This window comes from Petromyzon marinus, chromosome 4, assembly GCF_048934315.1.
Source record: "Petromyzon marinus isolate PM22_M1 ecotype Great Lakes invasive population chromosome 4, UKy_Petmar_22M1.pri1.0, whole genome shotgun sequence".
NCBI classification, from domain to species: domain Eukaryota; kingdom Metazoa; phylum Chordata; class Hyperoartia; order Petromyzontiformes; family Petromyzontidae; genus Petromyzon; species Petromyzon marinus.
In genome coordinates this window covers 5,345,869-5,361,824 of record NC_133670.1, presented here as the reverse complement: position 1 = coordinate 5,361,824, position 15,956 = coordinate 5,345,869, and the positions used below count along the sequence as shown (strand labels likewise).

At 46.3% G+C, this 15,956-nt stretch overlaps 1 protein-coding gene and 1 long non-coding RNA gene across 5 annotated transcripts in view; one reads left to right on the top strand and one right to left on the bottom strand.

Moving 5' to 3' along the window:
* LOC116938816 (la-related protein 4-like) overlaps positions 1-10,365 on the bottom strand; it is a 91,206-nt gene extending 80,841 nt beyond the window's left edge. For all 4 annotated transcript variants that reach the window (XM_032946497.2, XM_032946499.2, XM_032946500.2 and 1 more), the window contains exon 1: positions 10,235-10,365. In XM_032946497.2, coding sequence (XP_032802388.2) covers positions 10,235-10,252 — 18 coding nt within the window. In that variant the 5' untranslated portion in view covers positions 10,253-10,365. The remainder of the gene's footprint in view (positions 1-10,234) is intronic.
* Positions 10,366-10,492: 127 nt separating this feature from the next.
* LOC116938818 (uncharacterized) overlaps positions 10,493-15,956 on the top strand; it is a 29,988-nt gene continuing 24,524 nt past the window's right edge. Inside the window, exon 1 of the long non-coding RNA XR_012930452.1 lies at positions 10,493-10,685. This is a non-coding gene — a long non-coding RNA (uncharacterized LOC116938818). The remainder of the gene's footprint in view (positions 10,686-15,956) is intronic.

The window sequence follows — 15,956 nt, the reverse complement described above, 5'->3', positions numbered from 1 at the left end:
TCACCAGTTAAGGCCCAATGAGCTGTATATCTCTTTTTTCGGAAGCGACCTGGCTGTGACAAATGATTCAATGTGGGATATAATTGTTTTTACAACTATTTAAAACAAATTTAAGTTGAGAGCTTTCTTTAATTGTTAAGGGAAAGATGATAATCCATGTGAGGGCTGGAACTGGGGTGTTGGGTTGGGCCCCGAAACACAACATATTTATTTGGCCCAACCCAAGTTCATTCTCTTAAGAATCTAAAACTAAACAATTTTAATGTTCCCAGGTAAGGCCCACTAAGCTATATAGCTATTTTTAAGAAGGCACCTGGCTCGTCACAAATGATAGCTCAACGAAGTGGGCTTATCATCACATGGAAATTTACAGCAGCCAAATACTCTAAACGCGTGATGTTGATTCTAAATGTGGAGGGAAAACCCGGAGGACCCGGAGAAAAATCTACGCGACCACGGGGAGAACATGCAAACTCCAAATATGCAGGTGTCAGGTTTGGGATCAAACCCACGACCTCCTGCATACTGGGCGAGAGAGTTAACATCTCATCACCATGGTGCCCTATTTTGTTTTATCCGTGTCACAATCAATGGCAAAAAAAACGTGCACGGACAGCAGTAAAATCTTCCACTTGAATTTTTTTTTTGGTTTTAGTGGATAGAGTTGCGCATAAAAAGTCATATGATCTGCAATAATCACGTTTTGTTGTTGCTGTGGATAACAGAAGGACGATTCTCCTTATCAACCAATTCACTCATGTGTGACAGGACCCTAAGACTGCCATGGATATTTCTGGAAAAAAGTAAAGCTCATCTGTTACAACGTTGATGCAAACGTTGATGGACCGCCCAATTGAGGTTTCTTTCATCGATGGAAGGGGGTTGTGCAGTGCATTCGTCCTCTTGTCCACAGTTATTGCAGATAACAGGTCACGAACAACAGGAGTGTTTATTGCTCGTAATTAGACAAGGCCACCTCCGCTTAAAAAGCCGACAGGAGTTTTACCGTATAGGCTTGCGTGGGAATGTAATTATGTAAAAAAAAAAGATGCGTTACCCTTTCCGGCAAGAATACCGATGTTAAGATGTTCAAACACCAATTAGGCACCCATCACAGGGCATCAGGTCCGCATTAACCACGCATGCTTGTGGTAAAACGTGCGCGTCTATACTCTTTCTTTTCATCATCTTGATACTGGGAAAAAAAATAGTCCCATAGAGACAACAGCATTGCCCGTGTTAATATAATATACTCCCCTTTTAGACATACGTGTGGGTGATATTTACCAGCAGCCGCGTGAATTACGAGGCATGGATTTGCAATTGTTTTATTCGACGTCGTATCTAGTTTGGCAGCTTTTACAAATATTAACCGTACCCCTTGCCCTGTATCCTGGGCCTAGTATTTCTGCCGGTGCCTCCCTTGAAACGAGACATTTCTCACTTAGGCTCCCGTCTCGTCTGCGTGCGAAGATTGCGAATCAATGACCAAAATTATACCCGTGAACGTATAGCACAGAAGCTCATTTTACAGCACCCGCCACTCTGTACACAGCACTGCTCACGACGGGTGAACGATATAGACCCATTGGGCTATATAGCTATTTTTTTCAGAAGTGACCTGGCTATCTTAATTGATAGCCCACCAGAGTGGCTTATCATGTGGGAATTTATAGCAGCCAAACACTTTTAACGCGCGATGTTGATCCTAAATGTGTAGGCAAAAAAAAAGGGAGGTCCCTGAGAAAAATCCACGCAGCCACGAGGAGAACATGCAAACTCCAAACACACAGGCGTCAGGGTCGGGATTCAAACCCCGACATCCTACATACCAGGCGAGATGTTAATGTAATAAAAGTGTGAAATTACGTAAAAATGTACGAGGACTTATTTTATGTTGAATGACTACTGTGGTCTTAATATGATACTGTTTTCACAAAGTATAGGATTCTCTATTGATCCAGTGTAAATTAAAAAAAGTGGAAAACAAACTTTGAAAACCAAAACGAATGGTAATAAATCAGTCTTCTCAGCGCTCTGATTTATTGATGTCGGACTTACAAACTGCATATATGTCGCACATCACCGTACAGTATTAATATATACGGTGTCATGCTAACATTAATTTGCCTTGCAGCAGTTCAGCCCAGAACAGTCTCTGGCAGCTCAGCAGTGACACATTGCCTTTGCAGGCACGAATATAGATACAGACACATACCAAACGACAAAGACCCCCCCCCCCTCTCAATTAGCTGCACAGGCTCTAAAGTGCTGAGAGTGACTACTCATTAAATATGAAATGGAACACAAGGGGAGGTGTGGGCAGGCATTGTCTCCCTATCACTAAGTTTGGTATGCACCAGGGTACTGTACTCGTTTTAATACGAGTTAATCTCGGGCAGGCCAGGAGCCAGTTCAGGTTCCAATCGGCACTGCTGTTGTGCATGACCAGGAATGAAACCTGGGTGGATGGAATTGCAACAAAGTGGCTCAAATGACTGTTTCATTTCACTGCTCCACACGCACACTTACAGCATACACATTTAGCCGTGTGCTATTAAGGCAACAAAGACAACGATCCATGTATAACCTATAGCAGACTGTTGGGGCAATTGCTGTTCGCGAGCACCTAAGAAGGCCGGATCGGTGCGCTCGGGGGTGGGTGGCCAGCACCACGCCCGACTGCCTTAATCTCCCCAGGTAATAATTTGAGGGAAGAGACCCAAGACCAGTTCGGATAATTATGACTGGTGTTGGCCATGAGCAGGAATTGAACTCGTGTCACCGGGTTCGTAGCGCAGCACGCTAACCGCTTATCCACCGCTCCCCACAAGGAGAAATGGTGGCTCATTCACATGCAGCATGGCGTGATGTGACAATTCGAAATGAGAATATCAATTTTATTTTTACACAATCACCAATAACAATCTCACCGGCCAACTCTTTTCACACACTTGTAAAACTAACTGTGCCTTGTAATTCCGATAATTAGTATTAACACCCCTTGTTCATGCTTTCACCGCACGCAGAATGTCAAATATATTTTCATATTTTGTGAAATTAACGAAGGCTTTTCCAAACTAGCAATCGATTACAACCTATGTTCCAAACGTAAGTCTTCACGGGATGCACGCAATATGCAACCACATATGCATTCGAAAACAAGCTTGGCAAAGGGTTGGCAAACGTGGAACTGTGGTGGATTGCAATGCAAGTTTGGAAGCCGTGATTTAATACAAAAGCCTAAATTCAGGCGTGGAGATACGTGTTCGCTAAATCTGCTATAGTAAGGAATATACACGTATTCCCGCAAACAGATCCCCTGCAGCAAAAGCGAGTGATAAAATCACTATCGATTACAAGTTCTGGGGAGAAGCATGCTTGCAAAGACGGTGCGCCTCTTGCGAAGAACAGATGCTTGTAAGAGTCGTAAATGGTCACGCATAACTGAAAAGGAGCCTGACATGAACATTTTCATATCTTTATCTTTTTATATATGTAGTTTGTGTTTTATATTTTTTTAAAGTCAATGTTCCCATGCCTAAATGAGCATAGGCCAATGCTTATCTTTTGGGGGCCCAAATGCAGTTGAAGCAAACGCCACATTTCAATGTCGAGGGTCAGTCTCCCCATTACGAACGCTACATGGGTTTGTGTATTTTTTATATGCAAGTGCTGTGTAAAGTCACGTAGGTAAAAAATAATAAAAAATTAAACAAAAAATCACGACGTTTCGGCCACAACACAAGTGGCCTTCATCAGGTGAAGGGACCAAACTGTCCAGAGGACAGTGTTGGAGTGAAGAAAGTCAAGCGCAGGTCGCCTCCTTTAAAGGAGGCGACCTGCGCTTGACAGTTTGGTCCCTTCACCTGATGAAGGCCACTTGTGTTGTGGCCGAAACGTCGTGATTTTTGTTGTTTTATTATTTTTTACCTACGTGACTTTACCGAATAGAACCAAAGAGTATGGATCCTTGCAGTCACGAAAGCTTCAAATCTAGAAGTGCTGTGTACTTGCACATACAACGATGTGTAGACAAATCATCGTTCATCGTGTATACCCGTAAGGTTTAGTTTTACACACAAGATTCGACAGCCACTACCTTACAAGAGGTACCACGAGCCCAATCGCACCTTCAAACGATGGGCACAGGACACCCCGTGGCACTTGAGCGAAAAATTATCAGATTATAAACATTAAATTTAAAATGAACAACAAAAACACAACTTTACTGTTTATAGTACACTGTGAAACAACACCTCATGCCACACTATAAATTTCGACAAATGGAATATAATGTGATTGCCAAGCACGCTGGCAAAACACCAACATCCCTAGGAGGTGTCTATGAGCTGTTTTCATGGTGACAAATGTGCCTTTTTTTGTTGCCAAACTGCAGAGTGCATATATTGATAAGGCCCCTGGGGCAGAAGGCAGGTGTGCTATTTCACGCAAGTGAGCTAATCGCTCGAACCAAAACTCCACCGACATAAAAAAAAGCCTCGAATAAGTCAAGCTGTAGCTCTCGAGAATGACAGTAAAAAGCGCGTTAAAAGCAATTTATGACATCGCAAGTGTGGCACTTTGTGCATGTCTACTTCAGGCAGCGGTGGGCAACCTGCGGTCTTGGAAGGCCCACATGCTCGCTCGCCCGTGGAGCCCCTCACGGTGGCCTGGTCTAAGTGTGTCAGGGTTACAAGGTCGCCTCCCCCCCCCATTACACGCTCAAAGTGCTTGCCACAAATGTGAACCACAATACCTTGCCGATCTCGTCAAGGGGCATAAACTATCACGTAAACTCCGGCCATCCTCGCAGCGGCGGCTTTTGGCTAACCGACACACGAAGATGGGTCACTGCATCGCGCGCTTTCAGATAGGCTTCTGGGACGCTCTTCCTTCCGATGTTAGGAAACCACTGGAGCTATGCACTTTAAATCTACATTGAAAACTCATTTCTTTAGAACTGCTTTCTGTGTTTTCGTATATTGTCCTTCCCCCGCACCTCCATGAGCACGGTTGGCAGTGTACGGTATGAAAGAAGTTCAACACATGTACATACATATGCATGGGGTCATGGTTAATGCACTAGCACGATTTCAAGCTTGGTGGCCCACTCAGGTGAAAGAGGGCCGCTCATGTGGCCCACTGACTTGTCGAGGTTGCCCATCACTGTTCTAAGGCGTCCCCTAAGGTTGCTGGTAGCGTAGGGTTCCGGAACAAAACACATGAGCTTTACGTCATGTTTACATTCATACGGAAAGTAACAGAGTGATGGACTGCCAAACATATACGATTCAGATATTAAACTATCAATTCACAGCATTTCATTACGTTTTACCCTGAGTAAAAAAAATGGAAACTGGGCAGCAGACGGCGGTGATTTTGTTTGTGTACACTAAGCTGCGTTATTGATTGAAGAGAACAGTAGCAACCTGGCAACCGGCTGAACACACTAAATAACTGCTTAGACAGCACAGCGTGATAACTATCAGCCCCTTATCAGCCGTCAACTTTGCACAAACCAATCAGCTCAGTAGCTCTGAGCTAGTCCGTGAAATAAATGACACATCTCAGCCAGCTGTATAAAAGGACGAGAAAGCCAATAGAAAATTATTTTACACGCGGGCAGGAAACCAATTTGAAACGGTGGCAGGTAGTCCGTGTTGGAGTTTAACAAAGCGTAACAGCTAACAGAGTGCGGATGCCTGGCCACTTTCCACCAGAACATTGGACCCGGAGCCAAGGGTGGCACATGCCTATCGGCAAAAACCTACAGCCGCAGATGGCCTTCTGTGACTCTGAGGGGCCATGAGAATATTTATTTGTAATGGAGGAATTCAATGAGCTATAAAGCTCTTTTTTCACAGATGTCCAGTAGGAGCACGAGGTCAGAACGTTGCAACAACAAACAATACAAAATCGCGATAGGAGTTCACAGTATAGGAAAGGCAAACAAATCACTTTTAAAAATATATACAAATATAACTAAACTATGTTTTAACTTAGCAGGCAAAGCCCACCGAGGTATTAACTTATTTTTGAGACGCGACACGGCTGCTACAATTGAGAGCTCAACAAAGTGGCTTATCATGTGGGGCAGGGGCACATTTCATAATCGGGAAGCCCGTTGAGCAACTTTTAACTTGCACTGCAGCTTCTAAACTTGGAACTGTACATAAAGCGGCGAGATAAGAACAATAGTGGCTGGAGGATGCATCAGTAGCCCGGGCTGGCTGCGCCCGACGCTGAAGCATCTTCGGGTAACCTGAACTCGACAGGGTCACCTTCACCGATGGTCGAATCCACAATCGTGTATATGCCTATCTCTTCAGTGGTTTATAATAACGAGTGTTCTGCGCAGAGTACTGGAGTCCGCCATAGGAATGTGGAATTTATACCACTAACTCGGGTTCTACCGATGGAGTTAAGGGGCCAGATCCGTGCTTATTTGAACGCGGTGATGGAGTGATTGCTCAGAGCCTTAAAACGATTTCAGGATAAAGCAAGCTCATAAACGTTAATGTGCCATTTGATTGAGGGACTGCGTGTTGTTACCTTGGTGTGATGTGGGACTGTTTTGTCATCGTTGTTTGCTGCCGTGCCCAAGCTTGATAAATCGCCCCCCATAAGTAATGCATTCATAATTTATTCATACGTAGTGATTTGCTTATTACCATTTTCTTGATTATGCACTCCTATCCGGTTTTTGTTGTTGTATTATTTGCTGCTGTAACTTGCTGACCCAGTGCCCATACTGGCCCGTCTGTGGAAAGAGCTTCACAGCTCATCGGGTTCCCACTGCAGTCTAAATAAAGAGTCCCCATCTTCTGCGTTGCAGCTCCGCGCAGGCAGGCTGGAATTAAACGGTGACAATTGCGGCAGCAATCAGCGTGCGGGTATTGTATTTGATGCAGGTCGTGTCGTGTAACACTGGACACTTGAGACTGTGGGTAATTAATAGACGCCACCGGCAGCTATATCAGGAGGCACAAAGGGGGCAGGGGAGGCAACGCAAACATCGGTGGCTGTAATTGCGGATGACATCAGACGCGACGATTTTTTTTTAACCCGTTTCTCTAGACGCTTGCTAATAAATGTCACGATTTGAATTCAACTCCCCCCCAAAAAAAACAGCCATCCGGTCACCACCCCCGTGCAAATTTGAACCTCGACAATGTTTAGAAAGCCAAACCCAAAAAAAAATCCCTGAAAAAACCCAACAAATAGACTGCAGCCTTAAACAGTTTCGAACACATGGCCAGAAAACCCGGCTAATCCCAACGAACGCTGAACACGGTATTTATGCCGGGTACATTATTCCGTGGCTTAAGCTCAGATCCGCCCATACCAATCCCGACCATTCAACCCCAAGAGCTGCAGATGCGTATCAGCTGATCAGGCTCAGACAAGCGTGCATCATCAGCACGCCCGCACATACATAATGCAACACACACACACACGCGCGCGCGCTCACTCACACTAACACACGGTGACTGCGGTACATACACCCCGCGCACACACACACACGCCCAGTGACTGCAATACCCGCACATACATATACATAATAATAAACAAAGATCCACTACCCCCGTATAACCTTTAACAGACTGTAGGGGCAAGTGCTGTTAGCGAGCAGCACCCATGAAAGCCGGCACGGCACACGAGACGTGTGGGGTGGCCACCAGCGCCACGCCCGGCCGCCTTTGTCTCCCCAGTGGTGGAAGTTTAAACACCGCACCAGTTACTCCTTCGAGTCGACATTGGGGGAGGAACCCAGGACCGGTCCAAATAATCGTCACCGGTGTCCGCCGTGAGCGAGGATCGAACTCGCGTGGCCGGGGTTTCGTAGCGTAGCGCTAACCGCTGCGCCACCGCTCCCCGCCTACATAATGCGCACCCATAATGCGCACCCACCCAGTAACTGCGACACACACACACACACCGTCGCTGCAACACACACACAGTGACTGCGGTGTACACACACTGCTGTATTGCAGTATTCCCTCACTTCATACATAATGCACACAGAGTGTGCGTGTGACTGCAGCAGTATACACATGCGTAATGCGGTCACCGGGGGAACACACGCGCATGGCTAATGCGCGCACACACACACACACTAGCACTGCAGTACACACACGCATATAAAGCACAATCGGCTTGCAGCACCCAGACTGCATCACACAGGTGACAAGCACAGCACCGCACATTGACGACTGCATCGCGCTCGCACCATCTATGGGCACCGCAGCACACACGCACCGACAACTCTGCGGACCGCACAACACGCACGTATACATAGTAACTGTAACGCACACACGACATGGCGAGCGACACGCACACGGTGAGCGACACACATGTCGAGTAACTCACGCATACATGGTGAGCAACTCACTCATATATACACACACGCAGTGAGCAACTCACACACGGTGAGCAATTCACACACACACATGGTGAACAACTAACACAGTGCGCAACTCACACAGTGAGCAACTCACACACATATACATTATGAGCAACTTACCCACGCATGCGATGAGCAACTCACATACACGCAGTGAGCAATTCACATACACGCAGTGAGCAATTCACATACACGCAGTGAGCAATTCACACACACGCAGTGAGCATCACACACACAGTGAGCATCACACACACAGTGAGCATCACACACACACAGTGAGCATCACACACACACAGTGAGCATCACACACACAGTGAGCATCACACACACACAGTGAGCATCACACACACACAGTGAGCATCACACACACACAGTGAGCATCACACACACACAGTGAGCATCACACACACACAGTGAGCATCACACACACACAGTGAGCATCACACACACAGTGAGCATCACACACATACAGTCAGCATCACACACACACAGTCAGCATCACACACACACAGTCAGCATCACACACACACAGTGAGCATCACACACACACAGTGAGCATCTCACACACACAGTGAGCATCTCACACACACAGTGAGCATCACACACACAGTGAGCATCACACACACAGTGAGCATCACACACACACAGTGAGCATCACACACACAGTGAGCATCACACACACAGTGAGCATCACACACACACACAGTGAGCATCACACACACAGTGAGCATCACACACACAGTGAGCATCTCACACACACAGTGAGCATCTCACACACACAGTGAGCATCACACACACACAGTCAGCATCACACACACAGTGAGCATCACACACACAGTGAGCATCACACACACAGTGAGCATCACACACACAGTGAGCATCACACACACACATGACGATGAGCAACGCCTTACAGGGCGGCCACAGCCCCACTGGGTCGCACCCCGCACCGCGCCTGCGCCCAGGGCTGAAGGTCAGCCCCGAGTGAACTCCGACCACCACCACCACCAACCACCACCACCAACCACCACCACCATCAACCACCACCATCAACCACCACCATCAACCACAACCACCACCCACCACCATCAACCACCACCACCACCACCACCCACCACCACCATCAACCACCACCACCATCAACCACCACCCACCACCATCAACCACCACCACCAACCATCATCAACAGCAATCGCAAAGTCCACGCATGCCCACAGTTCATTTGCAACACAATGTGAGACACACCACACACACACACGCAGAGACACACACCACACGCACACACACACCACACACACACAACGTGAGACACACACCACACACACGCAGAGACACACACACACCACACGCAGAGACACCACACACACACACCACACACACCACACACACACGCAGACACACACCACACACACGCAGAGACACACACGCAACGTGAGACACACACCACACACACACCACACACACACAACGTGAGACACACACCACACACACACACCACACACACACACGTGAGACACACACCACACACCACACACACACACAACGTGAGACACACACACAACGTGAGACACACACCACACACACACACACGCAGAGACACACACCACACGCACACACACACCACACACACACAACGTGAGACACACACCACACACACACAACGTGAAACACACACCACACACACACGCAGAGACACACGCAGAGACACACACACCACACACACACCACACACACACCACACACACACACCACACACACACAGAGACACACACCACACACACACAGAGACACACACCACACACCGACGCGGAACCGCCCCTCTCTCACCTCCGCTTGCAGGCGCATGTCTCGTGCGAGGCGGGCCGTGCCGAGAGAGTTGAGCACCGGCGGCTTGCGGGTGAGAGCGCGAGACGGACAAGACGGAGGAGTGAGAGAGAGGGGTTGAGGGGGAGGTTGGCATGGAGGAGGGGAGGGGGGGAGTCTGAGAGGAGACTGCGAGCGAGAGGAGAGAGAGGCCGAACCGCGACAGCTCCCCAGACGCGCGAGCCGGCCACTGACGGGACCACGCCTCCTCGCGGGTCATGCCCCGCCCACCACCCCGCCCACAGAGACGGACGCCCCTCCCACAATGATGGCAGCCCCCGCCTGTCACGCACGGACCACGCCCGTCGAGACGAACGCCCCGCCTACAATGAGAGGGAGCCCCGCCCGCAACGCAATCAACCACGCCCATCAGGACGGACTCACAGGGACATCTCGGCCTTCAAAGGCATATGCGGTAGGCTTTAGGGCATTTGAGGTCATAACTCTACCTTAGGGTTGTTAAAACGATAACCGGTTAAACGGTAACCGTTTTCAAAATCCGTTTCCAGTAAAATGTTAGTAATGAATTATTAGAAATGAATACATTACTAGAGTTGGCCTAATTTCTCTTTTAAAAGGTCAAGATTCAACCCATCAATGGCTTGCTTCCTCAAACCACTGCTTGTGGTCGCGCCTCCACTAGAGGGGGCTCTAGATGGGATTTGGTCTACTCTTCCACGCTCTCCAGATGTGTTGGAAGATGTAGGAGGTACCCACACTTGCATGGGACCTATCGATTGACTGTGGTGGCACCTATTAATACTGCTTGGCGAACATAGGCGCGGTGGTGGATTGAAGAAACTTGCCCCATTGTTTCAACTGCCGCGCCAGGAGATGGAATCGAACTGCCGATCCTCTGGATTGCAAGTCCAGTGTGCTGACCGTTATACCGCAACAGCTCCCACAACCCATCTCCTCTCGGATGTTTGACAATTTATATTATGGGTCCCACCATGGGAATGTATAATTTCCCACAAACACTGAAGGCTGCCAATGGAATTGATGGGATTACTAACTTGGGTCATTATGACAAAAATGCACTGCATCGCACGCTTTCTGATGCCCTTCTGTGGCCGTCTGGAACGCTCTTCCGATTTTAGGAAGCCATTGGAGCTATGCACTTTTAAATCATCTAGATTGAAAGCTCATTTCTGTAGAAATGCTTTTTGTGTTTAGTTTGTTGACCTTCCCCCGCACCTCGATTACCACAGCTGCCTACGTACGGTGCGAAAGAAGTTCAACATCCAAACAATAACCTACTCACGTAACTCTGAGATTACAGTACAGTCGTGTATCGTTGTGTACAATTAACTCAACTGATCTACATCTACTGTGCCTGCTATACATTAGTGCTCGTGTGCACGTTATCAGGAGAAGCAACCATCCGAGATTGGTAATTGTTGCTGCTTTTGAACAAGTGGCCTGCTTTCAATGGGACATTCCATTCAACTTTCATTTTACAGATCATACCACGTGGTTTTTCCTTTAACTTTCTTTGTTTAGAATATTTTACCGTGTTTTACGTGATATTTACTCTCCACTTTTTTACAGGTGGGCTCTATGTACATCTGGGGGTGGGAGCTTTGGAATGTTGGGTTTTACTTGTTATATTAGCACCGTTTAATACTGGAACTCTTCTATACTGGAAAACAAATATCTTGTTGATGTCTTCAGGAGGAAACTACATGGGGCTAATTTAGGCTGAAGAAACAAAAAAAATGTCAGTCGTCTTCCTATGTAACGTTTTAAAAAAAACGGTGGCAATACATCCCACCAAATTCCATGGCATCAGAAACAGCATTAACAGTTGTCAGATGTTTGTCTACAAATCACAAAGAATTTTTTAAAAACGATGAGATCAACAACTCACCGGAATGTCAATGAGATGCTTTTACCAATGGGTTTTCTGCACAGGCTCCGTGCTGCAGGCAAGTCATCCAATGAGTGGGATGACAGTGCCGCGTGTAAAAAATGCCACGCCCTTCAACACAATTCTCTGAGATGCCAATGCGGGACTGCACGGATGTGGAAAGGCACATATCGACGTGGGTGTAAAGGTCACACACCTGATTGTCAAAGAAATCGCAGTACAAAATAAGATTAATGTGCGTGGCACTTGCCTGAAATCACAATTACAGTGCAGTACTGTACACCTTGACAGTATAGATGAGAAAGTAATGTATTTTGCAGAACATGCATAGATTTGAATGTATGTATTAATGTAAGTCACTCATTTAAAGAGTTTGAATTTATTAGGGTTGCCCCTGGCCCCCTCCTCCCATAGGAAGTATTTAAATCCCTCTGGTTTGTGCCAACTACTGTGTTTATGGGCCGATATGATGAGTACCCCTTTCTGAATGTGCAATTTCCATCACTGGTTTTGGGCCACCAAGGACGAGCAGTAACCAATTATAATTTGAGCGCGGGCATGTTATCAGTATTAATTTGTTAAAACTACACTTCCAATATAAATTTCAAGGACAACATATGAACCTCATATGTACCGTACTGCCTTATGTATGACATCATTAGACATCTGACACAAGGACGGTTAACCTAGCTTATGCACCAAATTTAAGTATTCTTTTTTAAAAATGTGATATATAATTCACATTTTGCCTCGTTCGTGTCCAAGCAATGCTTTGATGGATCGGATCATGCGTTGCACATACTCTGAAAGACATGTGATGCAGGAGTGTCAAATACCACCACTTCTATATCAACATGCAGACATTCACACTATTTCTACAGGATGTTGACTTACAGTACATGTTTGCATTGAAATATCAGATCCTATTGTATGTTTAAGCCTTTGGATTTACATAAAGTCATGTCTATTGATACTGCTGGTAGTCCGCTGCTGCCGTGTCTGTCATGGGTGTTTGTGACCATACTTCACCAGACTGGTCAATACGAGATATTACCCTAATAATGTTCGCTGTGGCCATGATCAAACTCAGTTGTCTGGATTAATGGCTCAGTGCGATAAGCACTACCAGTGTGTGCGCGTCTCTACTCCCCCAATTTTATTTACGGTACTAGTAAAACTGTATTTTTTTAAATCAAATACGCCAAGACATCAAGGAATTCGGCAGATTGACTCTAATGTGACCTCAAACTATTTCGCGTGAAAGTTGCACGAGGAGAACGGTTGGCGAGTTATATGCCATGACAGAATACGCCAATGCAGTGCCGTACAGTCTGACCTGCAATGCAGATCTGAAATGGGCATGCAAGTGCAATCGATCTAAATTTAACCACTGCCTTTTAAGACACGGTAAAGCCTGAAGGCTCAGCAGCTCATCCTCTCCATGCTTGACTAGTCGTTGCTCAAAGCCTCATATCCATGTAGACCTCTGATTTTTTTTTCATCTCAATTCACGGGGGTGGATTTAAGCCGGCAGTCCACCTCTTATTGGAAGCATCATAAAACATCACTGTATTGTCACACATGCCCTCTAACTTTATGAAAATTACGCAAAAGTTTGGCGCCTTTTTTGTCTTATTGCTCATAATTTATCTGTAGGCTGGACCGGTATTCAATGTGAATGAACTCCAAATCAGTTTAATAATTATTCATTTACGTTTTAACGATCGAGGCTATCGACATAATCACAACTCTTACAGTATATTTAAAACTATACAGTACATTATTAAACTATTTTTTTATTTTACCACGTTAGGCCGACTGAGCTATATAGCTCTTTTTCAGAAGCAACCTGGCGACAAATGATAGCTCAACGAAGTGGCTTATCACGTGGAAATGGATAGCAGCCAAATCCTCTAAAGGCAAGTTGAGACTAAATGTGGAGGGGAAAACCGGAGAAAAATCCACACGACCACAGGGAGAACACGGGGAGAACACGGAAACTCCAAGTATACAGGCATCAGAGTCTGGATCGAACCCACGAACTCCTGCATACCAGGCGAGGGAGTTACCATCTCGGCATCGCATCGCTCCGTTATGGATCAGGCTTGGTTGCAGCTCCATTCGGAAGGAGGAGTGGGCGAGGGCAAAGTGGGGGTCACTATGACAGTACTTCATTGTTCATAATAAAGGTTTTTGGGTTAGATCGCGTTATTTATAAATGTGTCGTAACCCTCCACCACCCGACACGGCCAATCAGCAAAAAAAAGTGTCACGTTGACAAGAGACAAATAATTCACTACTTTAGCCCACCGGTGTGTTGAAGAGTGAATCCACAACATTTACAGTTTGAGTACGACGTTTCGCTGGTAAATACATCCAGCATCATCGGGCAATTCACCAGAATGGTAAAGCCCTCGCTTGCTCCCGGTTTTATATAGAGCAGCAGGGTGACGTCATCACTTAACTCATATGAGGTGCAGTGATTAGAGGCGGAGGGGGGTATTGTAATTATATAATCGATTAGTAATCAGTCATTGGTTATGATTAGTAATGAGTTGTAGATTAGTAATTAGTTGTAATGTGTGCTAGTGATTATATGCTATGTTAGTAATCCGTTAATTAGTATGTGTTTCCCCTATAAGGAATTGTAATGTGCATTCATATTCTTAGCTTATAATTATTAAACATTGCTCAAGAGATGTTTACTACCTCACCTGGTATACAGGAGGTCGTGGGTTCGATCCCGACCCTGACGCCTTTTGGAGTTTGCGTCTTCTCCCCGTGGTCGTGTGAATTTTTCTCCGGGTCCTCCAGTTTTCCCTCCACATTTAGAATCAACATGCGTTTATAGTATTTGGCTGCGATACATTCCCACATAAGCCACTTAAGTAGGCCTTACCTGGTAAGATTTAAAAAAACAGTAGTTTCGTTTTTGTAAAAGTCAATATGGGTTGGGCCAAGTTAAAATGTTGTGGTCCAGGGCCCACCCCAGCGCCCTCGTACTCGCCCTAATGTGGATTATCATCTCTTCATTACCAATTAAATACAATAGTTTTATATCGTTGTTAAATATTTTTATATCCCGTAATGAATTATCGTGGCCTATATGGTCCTCAAACATTCAGAAACCATCATCCCTCGGTACAATATTGCACTTTTCCCCTATTCCAGCCTTCTCAAATTATAAAGATGTAAGAAAAGCTGCTTTACACCACAGTATACGACTCAGACAACACTTAAACAGGTAGTTCAGAGACAGTAACACAACTTATCTCTTGAACTTTTTATTGCCGGTTTAAAGATGATGAAAATGAAATAGGTAGTACCCTTTCCAGCAAGCATACGTGTTAAGATGTTATATCCATGTCTGCTCGACCCGAACTATGAATGCTTTGATATTTGTGCAGTGGGTAAATAATCGGCGGGGAACTTCTTGCGAGGCAACACGATATTTATTAACACTCTATTTTACAGGGTCCCTGACACAAAGGGGTAGCGGCCCCTTCACCCGATACCTGGGGAGGTATGGCCTCCGGACTACACGGGCCCTAACACTGGGAACCCGTTAATTCCCCGTCCTCCGGCTGGGGCCCTAGGGGAGGCTACGCTGACCCAACCATGCCAGGGTCTTCGGGTCCTGACCACTAGCCTCACAAGGACGACGGAGCTTGGGGTCCAGGGTCCTAACTTCAGCCCAGGTCTTCGGTCTTCAGCTTGGAGATGACTGAGCCAGACCCTTGAGAGGTCCGGCTTATATACTGTTTCGTGGCTTGCCCCGCCCTAGCCACGCCTCCCTTCCAGAACTTTCTGGAAGGT